The sequence below is a fragment of the Bubalus bubalis genome, chromosome 2 (assembly GCF_019923935.1).
Source record: "Bubalus bubalis isolate 160015118507 breed Murrah chromosome 2, NDDB_SH_1, whole genome shotgun sequence".
Taxonomy (NCBI): Eukaryota; Metazoa; Chordata; class Mammalia; order Artiodactyla; family Bovidae; genus Bubalus; species Bubalus bubalis.
In genome coordinates, this window is record NC_059158.1 from 178,334,390 (window position 1) to 178,349,470 (window position 15,081).

At 50.6% G+C, this 15,081-nt stretch overlaps 1 protein-coding gene across 5 annotated transcripts; it reads left to right on the plus strand.

Annotated features, from left to right (window-relative positions):
* The first annotated feature begins 691 nt into the window (after positions 1 to 691).
* On the plus strand, positions 692 to 14,045 carry KDF1 (keratinocyte differentiation factor 1). Of its 5 annotated transcripts, none has more exons than XR_327305.3 (4): positions 692 to 1,508; positions 10,877 to 11,947; positions 12,995 to 13,158; positions 13,627 to 14,045. XR_327305.3 is itself a non-coding variant. In XM_006055472.3 (4 exons), the coding sequence occupies exons 2-4, from the start codon at positions 10,909 to 10,911 to the stop codon at positions 13,707 to 13,709; spliced, it is 1,197 nt and encodes a 398-aa protein (XP_006055534.1). In that variant the 5' UTR covers positions 963 to 1,508; positions 10,877 to 10,908; the 3' UTR covers positions 13,710 to 14,045. The 5 variants fall into 5 exon arrangements, 4 of the variants coding, with proteins under 4 accessions (XP_006055534.1, XP_006055535.1, XP_044794022.1 ...); XM_006055472.3 differs by having other exon boundaries at positions 963 to 1,508; positions 12,995 to 13,069; XM_006055473.3 differs by having other exon boundaries at positions 963 to 1,446; positions 12,995 to 13,069.
* Positions 14,046 to 15,081: the final 1,036 nt, after the last annotated feature.

The following is a 15,081-nucleotide window of genomic DNA, read 5'->3' on the forward strand; positions in this document are numbered from 1 at the left end:
CAAAGTTACACCATTTGGGCCAAATGCCTGAGCAAATAATTTCCCCTTCCTAAGCCTCAGTTTCCTCACCTGTAAAATGAAAATGATAACACCTGAGGTGTTATTCTCAGGTGGAAGGATTAAATAATACTATGCAAGTAAAAGGTTAAGCATGGATCCTGGAGATGCTCCCTAGAAGTCACTTGTTCACTGCTGCTATTGTTGCTATGAAGTTGGTATTAAGAGGAGTAGGAACCTAGAATAATCCGACCGCTGACATCTGCCGCCAATGACATTGCCTCTTACAGAGACCCCGTGGGATGCAGTGATCATGGCCCATTTTGGCCACTTCTGCTCATCTGGGATGTATTTCATGACTGCACAGCCCAGTCTGCTCTTCCACCCTGCTCCTAGGCCCCAGAGCAGAGGCCCTTGTCTTCCTCTGCAGATTTCCTGGGACAGAGAAAGTGAACTGATCAGAACAGGCGAACCAGGACCCCTCAGGACAAAGGGAGTATCAGAGCCCAGTGGTTCACTCAGCAGAGAATATCTGCTGAAAGTGTAAGTCACTCGGTCATGTTCGACTCTTTGCAACCCCATGGACTGTCCATGGAATTCTCCAGGCCAGAATACTGGAGTAGGTAGCCTTTCCTTTCTCCAGGGGATTTTCCCAACCCAGTGGTCGAACCCAGGTCTCCCGCATTGAGGGCGGATTCTTTACCAGCTGAGCTCAGCATCTACTATGTATCCGGTCCAGCTCTGGGCACCCAGGACATTGGGGAACATGACTATACCCTAGTCAGAGGCTAAAGGAGGAGACAGAAGAGAATAGTGTGCTGAATATTTTGATAAGGACTGCAGAGAACTGCTCTATATAACAGAAAACCAGACGGGCATAGTTGTAAAAGAGGAGGCTTCCCAGGTGGCCAGAGTGATAAAGAACACGCGTGCCAATGCAGGAGACATAAAAGATGTGGGTTCGATTCCTGGGTTGGGAAAATCCCCTGGAAAAGGGCATGGCAACCCATTCCAGTATTCTTGCCTGGAGAATCCCATTTTCAGATGAGCCTGGCGGGGCTGCAGTACACTGGGTTGCAGAGTTGGACACTGAAGCGAGTTAGCAGTCAGGCCAAAAGGAAGGCGTCTCTGGAGACATGCCCTTTGGGCTGAGCCTTTAAGGCCTGGCAGGCGCTAGAGACTGCTAGGACCATCTGCCCATTTAACAGAAAAGAAGACTGAGCCCAGCGTCTGTCCACGGTGCCCTCCAGGCCTCATTTAACCGGACTAGGCCGAGCGCTGCGCTCCGAGTCCGCAGGTCGAGCGCCAGAGCCCGGCCAACTTGCCCGCCCAGCTCCCGGGGCGGGGCCTCGGCCCAGGTGCTCGGCGGAGGCGCTTCGCGGAGGCAGGAAGTGTGTCCCCAGCGGCGGCCCGTGCAGCGCTCCCGCGAGACGCTCACCTGCGCCCCAGGTGAGCAGCGAGGGGGGGCGGGGGGAGGGGCCGAGCTGGAGGCGGCTCACCTGGCGGGACAGGTAAGCCCAGCGCGGGCCCGAGGGGGCGCGAATCAGGGCGGCACCAGTGTGGGAAGACCCCCTCCCGAGGCTACGGCCGGGCGGGCGAGGGTCCCGGGGCCGGTTCCTCCGGGGCCACCCTCCCACTTCCGGGGTGCGCGGGCCGGGCCTGGCCAGGGAGCGGCCTGAGCGGGCGCCTAGCCTGGGCGGGCAGACTGGGGGGGTGAGGGGGCCGGGTTCGCCCTTAGGGTGGCGCTGGCTTGAGGTGGGAGCCGTGCTTGCTGGGGAGGCGGGGGCGGGCGGGGAGCGGGGCCCATGCACACCCCAAGGGGCCGTGTCTACAGGCTGGATCCTCCCGCGGGCGGAGGGCCCCTGCAGCCGGAGAGGGTGGTGCTTGCCCCGAGGGCACCGCTGGTGTAGGGGCTGTGCTAGCCCGAGCGGCAGAGCCGGGATCTGGTTCTCCCTTGCCCCCAGGACTAGGTGCCCGAGGGGTCGGGAGTCGGGGGGCTGAGACTTTGGGGCCGGAGATCAAGGGTGCACGGATGCTCGGGCACGCGAGTCGATGGCTGTTTTGGTGAGCAGGGTTGGGGAGACCCTCTCGGCCGGTCGGGTGTGCCAGACGCAGCTGGGCTGGTGCGGCTGGGCCTCTCCTGGTCACCTTCGGAGGAAGGGGATGGAACAGAGAGAGACCTCCGATGTGTGTGTTCTCAGGGACTAAGGGGGAGTGGGAGAGCCCCAGTTAGAAGTTTGGGGAGGGCTGCCAGGGTCTGGGGGCTTCTGACCCTGAGGACGATCCCTGCAGTGCCTTGGGGTGCCCAGAGACCCAGCCCCTCCCAGGTGCCAGGCACAAGCTCTAAGGCCCCTGAACGCAATATCTCATTTAAACCTGAAGGTGGCCCCTGAAGGTACTCCTCTCTCCCCTTGTTAAAGATGAGAAAACTGAGGCCAGGAGCCTTACCCCAGGCACAGCAGGAGCTCCTGCTGAAGCAAGAGACTGGTGTTCCTAGGATTTTGGAGGTGGGGGCAAAAGCAGCAAGGGGGAGATAGAGCCAGGACGAAATGGCCTGAGATTGACTTCAGGAGGGTTCAGGGTCTAGAAAGAAGCGGGAAACTGAAGCCAGGCACTGTCCTTGCCCCAGGTCTTGTCCCCTTTGCTCCATCCCACCCTCCCTTCTAGATTTGTGGTGTAGAACAAACTACAGGGGCTCCAGAGTCTGGCAGACCACAGTACAAATCCAGCTCCATTCCCTCCCTGGTCTCTGGGCAAGTCACTTCACCTCTCTGAGCTTCAGAGTCCTGATCTGTAAAGTGGAGATATAATACTTACAGGGCAATTATGAGCACTTAAAGAAAGCAAAAATCCTCTTGAGCCGGAGCCTGTTTCTGGCCCATTTAGCACAGCCTTGGGCACATGGTAGGTGCTCAGTAAATATTTGTTGGATGAATTTGATGAATGGTGGTGGTGCTGTTCAGTCGCTCAGTCATGGCCAACTCTTTGCAACCCCATGGACTGCATCACGCCAGACTTCCCTGTCCTTCATGATCTCCTGGAGCTTGCTCAAACCCATGTCCATTGAGTTGGCGATGCCATCCAACCATCTCACCCTCTGTCGTCCCCTTCTCCTGCCCTCAATCTTTCCCAGCATCAGAGTGTTTTCCACTGAGTCGGCTCTTCAAATCAGATGGCCAAAGTATTGGAGCTTCAGTTTCAGCATCAGTCCTTCCAGTGAATATTCAAGGTTGATTTCCCTTAGGACTGATTGGTTTGATCTTGCTGTCCAAGGGATTTTCAAGAGTCTTCTCCAACACCATAACTCAAAAGCATCAATTGTTCAGCAATCAGCCTTCTTTATGGTCCAACTCTCACATCCATCCATACATGACTAGTGGAAAAACCATAGCGTTGACTATACGGACCTTTGTTGTCAAAGTGATGTCTCTGCTTTTTAATATGCAGTCTAGGTTTGTTGTAGCTTTCCTTCCAAGGAGCAAGCGTCTTTTAATTTCATGGCTGTGGTCACTGTCCACAGAGATTTTGGAGGCCAAGAAAATAGAGCCTGTCACTGTTTCCATTTTTTCCCCCATCTATTTGCCATGAAGTGATAGGACCGAATGCCATGATCTTAGTTTTGTGAATGTTGAAGTTCTTTTTTGGTCTTTATTGAATTTGTTACAATATTGTTTATGTTTTATGGTTTGGTTTTTTGAGGCATGAGGAATCTTAGCTCCCTGACCAGGGATCGGACCCATACTCCCTGTACTGGAAGATGAAGTCTTAACTACTAGACTGCCAGGGAATTCCTGGGTCTGGAGAATGTTGACTCTTAAGCCAAATTTTTTACTCTCCTCTTTCACCTTCATCAAGAGGCTCTTTAGTTCCTCTGCTTTCTTCCATAACAGTGGTGTCATCTACATATCTGAGATTATTGACATTTCTCTTGGCAGTCTTGATTCCAGCTTGAACTTAATCCAGCCTAGTATTTCACATGATGTACTCTGCATCTAAGTTAAATAAGCAGGGTGACAATATACATCCTTGATGATCTCCTTTCCCAATTTGGAACCAGTTTGTTGTTCCATGTCCAGTTCTAACTGTTGTTTCTTGACCTGCATCCAGATTTCTCAGGAGACAGGTAAGGTGGTCTGGTATTCCCATCTCTTTAAGAATTTTCCACAGTTTGTTGTGATCCACACAGTCAAAGGCTTCACCATAGTCAATGAAGGAGAAGTAGAGGTTTTTCTGGAATTCCCTTGCTTTTTCTATGATCCAGTGGATGTTGGATCTCTTGTTCCTCTGCCTTTTCCAGCTTGTACATCTGGAAGTTCTCTGTTCATATATTGTTGAAGCCTAGCCTAAGGATTTTGAGCTTTACCTTGCTAGCATGTGAAATGAGTGCAATTGTGCGGTAGTTTGAACATTCTTTGGCATTGCCCTTCTTTGGGATTGGAATTAAAACTGACCTTTTCCAGTCCTATGGCCACTGCTGAGTTTTCCAAATTTGTTGCCATATCAAGTGCAGCACGTTCACAGCAGCATCTTTTAGGATTTGAAATAGCTCAGCTGGAATTCCATCACCTCCACTAGCTTTGACAACTCCTAAAACCTTGGAGGTAGAGGAGAAGACAGTAACTGAAACCATGAATAGTAACCTCTTGTTCTTACAAATCCTGGGTACCCCAGAGCTCAGTGTAGTTCAAACAGGGTAGATATGCCTACCCTCTTGATCCAAGGGCTAAGCCCAAGACTCAAGGCTCTCCCTATGCAAGCACTCCTTGGGCACAGGTTCATCCATGGAATTGGCAGCTGATCACTTTGACTGCCCCCTTCCTCTCAAATAATAGATGGGGTGGCATGTAAATCGAAGTGGGCCACTTGCGTTCAAACAGATGTGTGGCTTTGACAATTTATTTAACCTCTCTTTAGCCTCAGTATAACGACAACAATAATACCTACAAATAGGGTTCTGAGAATTAATTGGTTGAGTACATTTAAGCATTGAGAACAATGTAAGCTATCAATAATTAACTCTTTCACTAGAAGCAAACTCCTGAGGTTTAGAGGTTTTGTCTGTTTTACCACTTCATCCACAGAGTTTAGAAGTGTCTGCCATATAGTAGGCTCTCAGTAAATATTCATTAATTGAGTGAATGAATAAATCCATACCCACCCCAGCATGGCTGAAACCAAGGCAGAAGGTTTTTAACCACTTGCCTCTCTGGACTGTGAGGGACTTTCAAGCCACCTATTACAGTTTCAGTTTGGGAACCTTTGGAGGGGGAGTTCACCTTACTCTCACCAGACTGCTGTTTCCCCCACTCCAGTCAGCCTGGAGCCCAAGCCCTTTCTTTCTACCTAATGGTCCTGGTTCTACCCAGAGGTCATGCAGAATGTATCAGTCTCCTGAAGTACTTACTGTACCAACCCTGTTCTGGACACTGATGCAGAAAGGAGTCAGGCACAGTCCCTGTCCCCTTGGGTCATATAGGCTTATCTTCAAACAATGGGTTCAAGGCCAATTCAGCTGACTCAGAGCCCAGCAGAATGCTGTGGGGGGAGGGGCTCCCATTTGACTTGAGGTTCTGGAGAGTCCTTGGAGAAGGAGCGCTGAGTGAAGCTGGGGGAATGGGTTGAAAAGTTGCAGGAATAAAGAACTCCTGTATCCTCCTCATCTGCATTCATCACACCTAACATTCCCTCCCTTTCTCTTTCTACGCATACCTTTCCTTTTGGGAGGAACCCTTTGAGATTAGGTTGCAGATACCATGGTCTTTACCCCTAAATGCTTCAGTGTACACTGCCTAAGAATCAGAACATTGTCTTATTTCACAGTGAATTTAACATTGGTGATTTAACATTGACATAATGGTATTAAATAATATGCAGTCTAGTTTTAAATTTTACTGATTATCCAGATTGAATCCAAGATTCAATCCAGGACTGAACATTCCATTCACTTATCATGTCCCTTAATTTGGGCTTGTCTGATGTCTTTTCATGCTTGTGTTCAGGTTACACATTTTGGCAGGAATGCTCCATGAGCGACACTGTGCCCTTCTCAGTGTGTAGCACCGGGAGACACGCCCTGTCGGTTTGCCCCATTATTAATAATGTTAACTTTGATAACTTGATTAAAGTTGTGTCTGCCTAGTTCCTCCAGATTCGTGATTGTTGTCATTGTTGCTGCTTTTTAAATTGTCACTGGCTGCAGTAAGTAGAAGGGAACAGAGGTGGCCAGAATGGGGGCCTTGATAGTATCTGGGTGAGAGATGATGGCGGCTGTGTGTAGGGAGGTAGCATTGATCTGCCCAAAGCACATCACCTGTTAAAGCCAGAATTGGGACTGGAATACAGATAGCCTGAGGTTCAGTCCCAGGTTCCCTTCAATTCACCAGTTCTAAGACACTAGTAAAAGATTAATGTCTCAGAAAATCTAGGCCAAGGATAGTTACTGCCCAGCAAACCCTTCCATGTGATCAGAGAGAAAGAATGTGAAGTCACTCAGTCATGTCCAACTCTTTGCGATCCCATGGACTGTAGCCTACCAGGCTCCTCCATCCATGGATTTTCCAGGCAAGAGTACTGGAGTAGGTTGCCATTTCTTTCTCCAGGAGATCTTCCTGACCCAGGGATTGAACCTGGGTCTCCCGCATTGTAGGTGGATGCTTTACCATCTGAGCCACCAGGGAAGTCCTCCATGTGATCAGTTCAGTTCAGTTCAGTCGCTCAGTCGTGTCCGACTCTTTGCAACCCCATGAATCGCAGCATGCCAGGCCTCCCTGTCCATCGCCAACTCCCTGAGTTCACTCAAACTCATGTCCATCAAATTGGTGATGCCATCCAGCCACCTCATCCTCTGTCGTCCCCTCCTCCTCCTGCCCCCAATCCGTCCCAGCATCAAAGTCTTTTCCAAAGAGTCAACTCTTCGCATAAGGTGGCCAAAGTATTGGAGTTTCAGCTTTAGCATCAGTCCTTCCAAAGAACACCCAGGACTGATCTCCTTTAGAATGGACTGGTTGGATCTCCTTGCAGTCCAAGGGACTCTCAAGAGTCTTCTCCAATACCACAGTTCTTTGGCACTCAGCTTTCTTCACAGTCCAACTCTCACATCCATACATGACTACTGGAAAAACCATAGCCTTGCCTAGATGGACCTTTGTTGGCAAAGTAATGTCTCTGCTTTTGAATATGCTATCTAGATTGGTCATAACTTTCCTTCCAAGGAGTAAGTGTCTTTTCATTTCATGGCTGCAATCACCATCTGCACTGATTTTGGAGCCCAGAAAAATAAAGTCTGACACTGTTTCCACTGTTTCCCATCTAATTCCCATGAAGTGATGCTACCAGATGCCATGATCTTAGTTTTCTGAATGTTGAGCTTTAAGGCAACTTTTTCACTTTCCACTTTCACTTTCATCAAGAGGCTTTTTAGTTCCTCTTCACTTTCTGCCATAAGGGTGGTGTCATCTGCATATCTGAGGTTATTGATGTTTCTCCTGGCAATCTTGATTCCAGCCCAGCGTTTCTCATGATGTACTCTGCATATAAGTTATATAAGCAGGGTGACAATATACAGCCTTGAGGTACTCCTTTTCCTATTTGGAACCAGTCTGTTGTTCCATGTCCAGTTCTAACTGTTGCTTCCTGACCTGCATATAGGTTTCTCAAGAGGCAGGTCAGGTGGGCTGGTATTCCCATCTCTTTCAGAATTTTCCACAGTTTATTGTGATCCACACAGTCAAAGGCTTTGGCATAGTCAATAAAGCAGAAATAGATGTTTTTCTGGAACTCTCTTGCTTTTTCGATGATCCAGAGGATGTTGGCAATTTGATCTCTGGTTCCTCTGCCTTTTCTAAAACCAGCTGGAACATCTGGAAGTTCACGGTTCACGTACTGCTGAAGCCTGGCTTGGAGAATTTTGAGCATTACTTTACTAGCGTGTGAGATGAGTGCAATTGTGCGGTAGTTTGAGCATTCTTTGGCATTGCCTTTCTTTGAGATTGGAATGAAAACTGACCTTTTCCAGTCCTGTGGCCAGTGCTGAGTTTTCCAAATTTGCTGGCATATTGAGTGCAGCACTTTCACAGTATCATCTTCCAGGATTTGAAATAGCTCAACTGGAATTCCATCACCTCCACTAGCTTTGTTAGTAGTGATGCTTTCTAAGGCCCACTTGGCTTCACATTCCAGGATGTCTGGCTCTAGGTGAATGATCACACCATCGTGATTATCTTGGTTGTGATAATCTTGGTGTGATCATTCACCTAGAGCCAGACATGTGATCAGGGACCTTCCCAAATACATCATGACATAATGTTCCCACAGACAGTTATTTTCTCCCATAATGCTGCATATATCCTACATGTTCCAGCTTTTAAGCATCTGTTTTCCCTACAAAACATGTGTGAATTACAGGAATAGCATCTATAGTTCATTCATTTTTGGTTCTACTGTGCCTAACACAGGGCCAGGTTCAGTGAAATTTGAGCTTGCTAGCAACCAAGTCAAAATGGGAAAGAAGATGCATTTTGAGGCTTGCTTTCTTGTCTAATCAAAGGCAGCAAAACAGTGCTTGATGTTAAATGTTGATAGGAGAGCCCGTCTGAGTCATACTGAAACATGGACAGGGGACCTGTTGATTCCCAAGTCTGATCTGAAGGAGGAGGGGAAGAAAGGGAAAGTAGTGAGGATCAGGTTCTGTAGCAAGTCAGATAGAAAGGCATTTGTTGAGCAGCCTCAGGCTCTGTGCTGGTGGGCTTACCAACAGTAGGAAGAAACTCAGGGAGACCGTTACCCCAAAAGTGAGATCCCAGGAGCTTTTTCTTTTTATGTGGTAAAATATATCTAACATAAAATATACCATTTTAATTTTTAAGTGGTGTTGATGTTACAGGCCTGAATGTGACATTAAATACATTCATATTGTTGTGTGACCATCACCACCGTCCATCTCCAGAACGTTTTCATTTTCCCAAACTGAAACTCTGCCCATTATTATATACTAACTTCCCACTCTCCCCCTGCATCCAGCAACTACCAGTATACTTTTTTACTGTTCTAGATATTTCATATAAGTGGGACCATAAAATGTTTGTCCGTTTGTGTCACGCTTATTTCACCTAGCATAATGTCTCAAGGCTCATCTACATTATTTGTTGGTTGGTTGCTAAGTCATGTCTGACTCTTTGTGACCCCATGGACTGCAGTACTCCAGGCTCCCCTGTCCTTCACTGTCTCCCAGAGTTTGCTCAGATTCATGTCCATTGAGTTGGTGATGCTATCTAACCATCTAACTTTCTGCAGCCCCTTTCTCCTTTTGCCTTCAGTCTTTCTCAGCATTAGGGTCTTTTCCAGTGAGTTGGTTCTTCACATCAGGTGGCCAAAATATTGGAGCTTCAGCATCAGTCCTTCCAATGAATATTCAGGACTGATATTCTTTAGGATTGACTGGTTTGATCTCCTTGCCGTCCAAGGGACTCTCAAGAGTCTTCTCCAGCACCACAATTCGAAGGCATCAGTTCTTTGGCCCTCAGCTTTCTTTATGGTCCAACTCTCACATCCGTACATGACTATTGCAAAAACCATAACTTTGACTGTACAGACCCTTGTCTGCAAAGTGATGTCTCTGCTTTTTAATATGCTGTCTAGGTTTGTCACAGCTTTCCTTCCAAGGAGCAAGCAACTTTTAATTTCATGGCTGCAGTCACTGTCCACAGTGCTTTTGGAGTCCAAGAAAATGAAATCTGTCACTGCTTCCACTTTTTCCCCTTCTATTTGCCATGACGTGATGGCACTGGATGCTATGCTCTTAGTGTTTTGAGTGTTGAGTTTTAAGCCAGCTTTTTCATTCTCCTCTTTCACCTTCATCAAGAGGCTCTTCAGTCCTTTTTCACTTTCTGCCATTAGAATGGTATCATCTGCATATCTGAGCTTGTTGATATTTCTCCCAGCAGTCTTGATTTCAGCTTGTTATTCATCCAGCTCAGCATTTTGCATGATGTACTCTACTGGTGCAATGGTAAAGAATTAAAAGTAGCAGGTGGCTGCTAATGCAGGAGATGCAGGAGACAGTTCAGTCCCTGGGTCGAGAATATCCCCTGGAGGAGGCAATGGCAACCCACTCCAGTACTCTTGCTGGAAAAATTCCATGGACAGAGGAGCCTGGCAGGCTACAGGGGTGGTAAAGAGTCAGACACGACTGAGTGATTGAGCACACACACTCTGCATATAAGTTAAATAAGCAGGGTGACAATACACAGCCTTGTCGTACTCTTTTCTCAATTTTGAAGCAGTTGTTTCTTGCTATAGCATGTATCAGAATTTCATTCCTTTTCAGGGCTGAATAATATTCCATTGTGTGTATACAGCTTCTTTTTTTTTTTTTTTATTCATTCATCCATCAATGGACACTGGGTTGTTTCCATCTCTGCCTATTGTGAGTAATGCTGCTAGAACATTGGTATACAAATATCTGTTTGAGTGCCTGTTTTTCCATCCTTTGGGGTGTAACCCAGCTGGATTATATGCTAATTTTATATTTAACTTTCCAAGGAAATATCACGCTGTTTTCCAGAGCAGCTGTGCCGCTCTGCATTCCCACCAGCAATGCACAAAGGTTCCACCCTCTCCATGTCTTCTCCAGGGCTTGTCATTTTCTGTTTTTAATAGTAGCCATCCCAATGGTTGTGAAATCCCAGGAGGTTTTGATATATAGGTTAGAGCCCAGAGAGAATTTCCTCTTAGGGGAAGCAAGGGGACAGGGTTCATGGGCATACTAGGGCCTATCCACATCACAGACCTCAGAAGCCAGAAGTGGGAAGCTCCTTAGGTCTCAGCACAGGCACGTGCCCCAACCTCTGACCCTGTCTCCCTCCTGGCCTCTCCCTCACAGGCGTCTGGCTACAGCAGACCATGCAGTGAGCCATGCCCCGCCCTGGACACCCCCGCCCATCATCTGGGCCCCCACGCTTGGGACCCTGGGAGCGGCCAGCAGAACTATGCCTGGAGACCTACGATGAGCCAGCCCGGGCTCCACCAAGCCACCGCACCCGCAGACCAGACCCCAAGGACCCCGGGCACCACGGGCCCGAGAGCCTTACCTTTATCTCCGGCTCTGCCGAGCAGACTCCCGAGCCCCCCGCCTGCTGCCTGCTCTGGCGACCCTGGGTATGGGACTGGTGCCGGGCGGCCTTCTGCTTCCGCCGCTGCCGGGACTGCCTGCAGCGCTGCGGGGCCTGTGCGCGGGGCTGCAGCCCCTGCTTGTCCTCGGGGGACTCCCCTGAAGGGGCCGCCGAAGCCAACTGGGTCAAGGAGCACAACGGCGTGCCCCCCAGCCCTGACCGTGCGCCTCCCAGCCGGCGGGATGGCCAGCGGCTCAAGTCGGCCATGGGGAGCAGCTTCAGCTACCCCGACGTCAAGCTCAAAGGCATCCCGGTGTACCCCTACCGCAGCACCACCTCCCCCGCCCCTGACGCGGACTCCTGCTGCAAGGAGCCGCTGGCTGACCCCCCACCCATGCGGCACAGCCTGCCCAGCACCCTCGCCAGCAGTCCCCGGGGCTCCGAGGAGTACTACTCCTTCCACGAGTCGGACCTGGACCTGCCCGAGATAGGCAGTGGCTCCATGTCCAGCCGAGAGATCGACGTGCTCATCTTCAAGAAGCTGACAGAGCTGTTCAGCGTACACCAGATTGACGAGCTGGCCAAGTGCACCTCAGACACTGTGTTCTTGGAGAAGACCAGTAAGATCTCGGACCTTATCAGCAGCATCACCCAGGACTACCACCTGGATGAGCAGGACGCTGAGGGCCGCCTGGTGCGCGGCATCATTCGCATCAGTACCCGCAAGAGCCGCGCCCGCCCGCAGACGGCAGAGGGGCGCTCAAGCCGGGCGGCCGCCCCAGCTGCAGCTGCCCCAGACAGCGGCCACGAGACCATGGTGGGCTCAGGGCTCAGCCAGGATGGTAGGTGGGGTGCCACGGCCCGAGGGGCGGAGTGGAAGAGGCTTTGGCCAGGGAGGGTTACACTGGGCTCTTTGGCCGCTGTGGATCCACCCCTCAGCTGGTCCCAGATCTTTCTCCATCTGGCTCTCCAGCCCTCTACGTTCCCTCACAGGCTCCTTCTGTCCCCCGCTGCTACCTGCCAGAGGGGCTTCCAGGCCTAGCCAGCTAGTCTGGTTAATAGGACCCAGGTACCCATATAAATTTGGACCTCTGACCTGTGCTGGCCTAACTAAAGCCCCCATCCACCATTGTACAGACAGACAGACACACACACCCTCTGTGTTGCTTTTTAAACATCATTTCTCTACACACACACACACACACACACACACACACAATATTTCTCTAACCCAGCACGTATGCACACACACACACACAATATTTTTCTAACCCAGCGCACATGCACACACAAAACACACATTCCGTGTCGTTTTTTAAACATCGTTTTTCTACACACTCACAGACACAGACACACACTTGATGTTTCCCTAACCCAGCAAGTGCGCACACGCGCACACACACGCACACAAAATGTTTCTCTAACCCAGCACGCGTGCACACACACACACACACACACACACACACACATACTCCATGTTGCTTTTTAAACATTTCTCTACCTACACACACACACACACACGACATACACACACCCTCCATGTCACTTTTTAAACATCATTTCTCTACACACACACATATGATGTTTCTCTAACCCAGCGCACATACACACACACACACACATGCACGCACACACACGATGTTTCTCTAATCCAGTGCATGTACACAAACACACACACTCCGTGTCGTTTTGTAAACTTCGTTTCTCTACACACACACACATGATGTTTCTCTAACCCAGTGCATGTACACACACATACACACACACACACACACACACACACACACACACACACACGATGTTTCTCTAACCCAGCCCAGGGCTGAGAAGTGGGGAGTGAGATTGAAAGGATGTGATAACGACCACTGCCCCTGGTGTTCCCTCCCTAGAACTCACGGTGCAGATCTCCCAGGAGACGACTGCAGATGCCATTGCCAGGAAGCTGAGACCCTATGGAGCCCCAGGTTTGGTCCTGACGTGATGAGGAGTGCGGAGAGGAGAGGGGACAGCCCTCGTGGCCCCCAACCTGCCCCTCTCCCAGCTTCCTCCTGGGGTGGGTGAGGATGGGTCAGAAAGGGAGGAGAGGCCCGAGCAGCCTCTTACCCTATCCCCGTCCTGCAGGCTGGCTCAAAGATTCTGCTGGGAGAGATTCAGGGGGATGCCCCTGAGTCAGGAGGCGGGCAGGTGCCCAGAGCCTGAATCAAAACCCCAGTCACTGGAGAGGAAAATGGAGGGCGGGGGAGACGGGCACCCACTGGTGCTGAAAAGGCACCCTGTGTGATCTCTACTGCTATCTTCTTGGCTTTCACAAGCCCCTGGAAGCAGGGTCATTCCCCTTTACAGGGAGCAAGACTGGGGTTGAGAGAGGAGAAGAAGCTGAGTGGCTCACCCAGCGAGGACGAACCTGACCCAGGCTCAAGTCCCCCTGTGTTTCTTTTCAGCAGGTTGTTCCCTGCCCGAGTGCTTTGCATGAGCTCCTCCCCATCTCTGAGCCTCTGTTTCCTCCTTCCTTCCCCCCCAGGATACCCTGCCAGCCACGACTCATCCTTCCAGGGCACCGACACAGACTCTTCAGGGGCACCCCTGCTCCAGGTGTACTGCTAACCCTCGCCAGGCCCAGTACTGCCGCCCCGTCTGAGAGAAGTACCGTCTACAGCATGAAGAGAGGGGCCAGAGCCCCACTTTGTGGGAGGCAGGGCCGTGAGCCCAGAAGCGTGCCCACTCTGGCTCCTCCCGCCTTGGCTGAATGGTTCCCGAGCCACATGCATTTCACTGGGCTGTGGTGCCCACATTCCCCTGGGGTCCCCCGCTGGCCTGGCCCCTGCCTGGGCCTGTTCCTTCCTGCCCAGTCTTCAGGAGGCCTGGGTCATGGAAAGCAAAAGCTGAGGAGGGGACTTCTGGGATTGAATCCCAACTCCACCCCAATAACATGCCCCCCCTGTAACATACAACCCATAATCTATCGTGCAGTCCTCCCCCTCCCCAGGATAGAGGGGATAACAGCTCAAAGAAGCTTGTCTTAAATGTATTGGGTTTGAGGGCAGGCAGGACCTCTGTCTGGAACTCTGTGGGCAGTGCCCACTCCATGTTATGTTCTGTTGAGCAGTTAGGTTCTTGGCTGGTGTTCTACATACTAACGTGACCATAGTACAAACTTAATAGATATCTGTCTGCTCATCTTGGCTGTCATGCTGTCCTTTCTGTCTCATTTGCCTGACTGCTGCCTGGAGCAGGAGACCACGCAGAGCATCCAGCCTGGCTTAGTGCCATGGGGTTGAGGTCAGAAGGCTGAACTGAGAGCGGTAAGGCCCATCTCTCAGACTCATCACAGTGAGTTCCAGGAGATCGAGACAAGTGCAGTGTCTGTACCTTAGAAGGATTTATCAAGTGGCTTCTGTCATGGTTGAGAGGTCTGTCTAAGCAGGCCTTTTGCCCCAGTTCACTGCCCACATGTGGCCGCTTCTGGCCATCCTTGCAGCTTCCCCAAACCCTAAGCGCGTCGGCCCCCGCTCACCCCGCCTCAGGCCTGAGGCTCCCTCCATCTCTCCCTGGAGCCGACAGCACCGAGGATCCCTGGTGTCTTCTTGGGGTGGGGTCATTCTTTTACAGGGGCTGGGGCTCAGGGGCGTTAAGGAGTTGAGAGGTCACATACGAGTAACTGTGGTTCTGCACCCAGAAGCTGCCTCTTGGCACCTCTGCCCCCAAGCTGGCAAACGGACCTGCTTGGGGTAGAAGCCAGATCCCCTGTATGGACATCAGAGCCCAGCTGGGTTCAGAAAAGTAAAAGTGAAAGTCTCTCAGTCATGTCCGACTCTTTGGGACCCTTGCCAGGCCAGAATACTGGAGTGGGTAAGCTTTCCCTTCTCCAGGGGAATCTTCCCAGCCCAGGAATCAAACCAGGGTCTCCTGCATTGCAGGCGGATTCTTTACCAACGGAGCTCTAAGGGTTCAGAAGGCTCCTGCCACTCCTCACACA

Bases quoted from the DNA above. Each gene is read 5' to 3' on its own strand.
- KDF1 (XM_006055472.3), top strand. From the start codon at position 10,909: ATGCCCCGCCCTGGACACCCCCGCCCATCATCTGGGCCCCCACGCTTG. The intron at 11,948-12,994 runs GTAGGTGGGGTG...TTCCCTCCCTAG, and splicing joins CTCAGGGCTCAGCCAGGATG to AACTCACGGTGCAGATCTCC. The intron at 13,070-13,626 runs GTTTGGTCCTGA...CTTCCCCCCCAG, and splicing joins GAGACCCTATGGAGCCCCAG to GATACCCTGCCAGCCACGAC.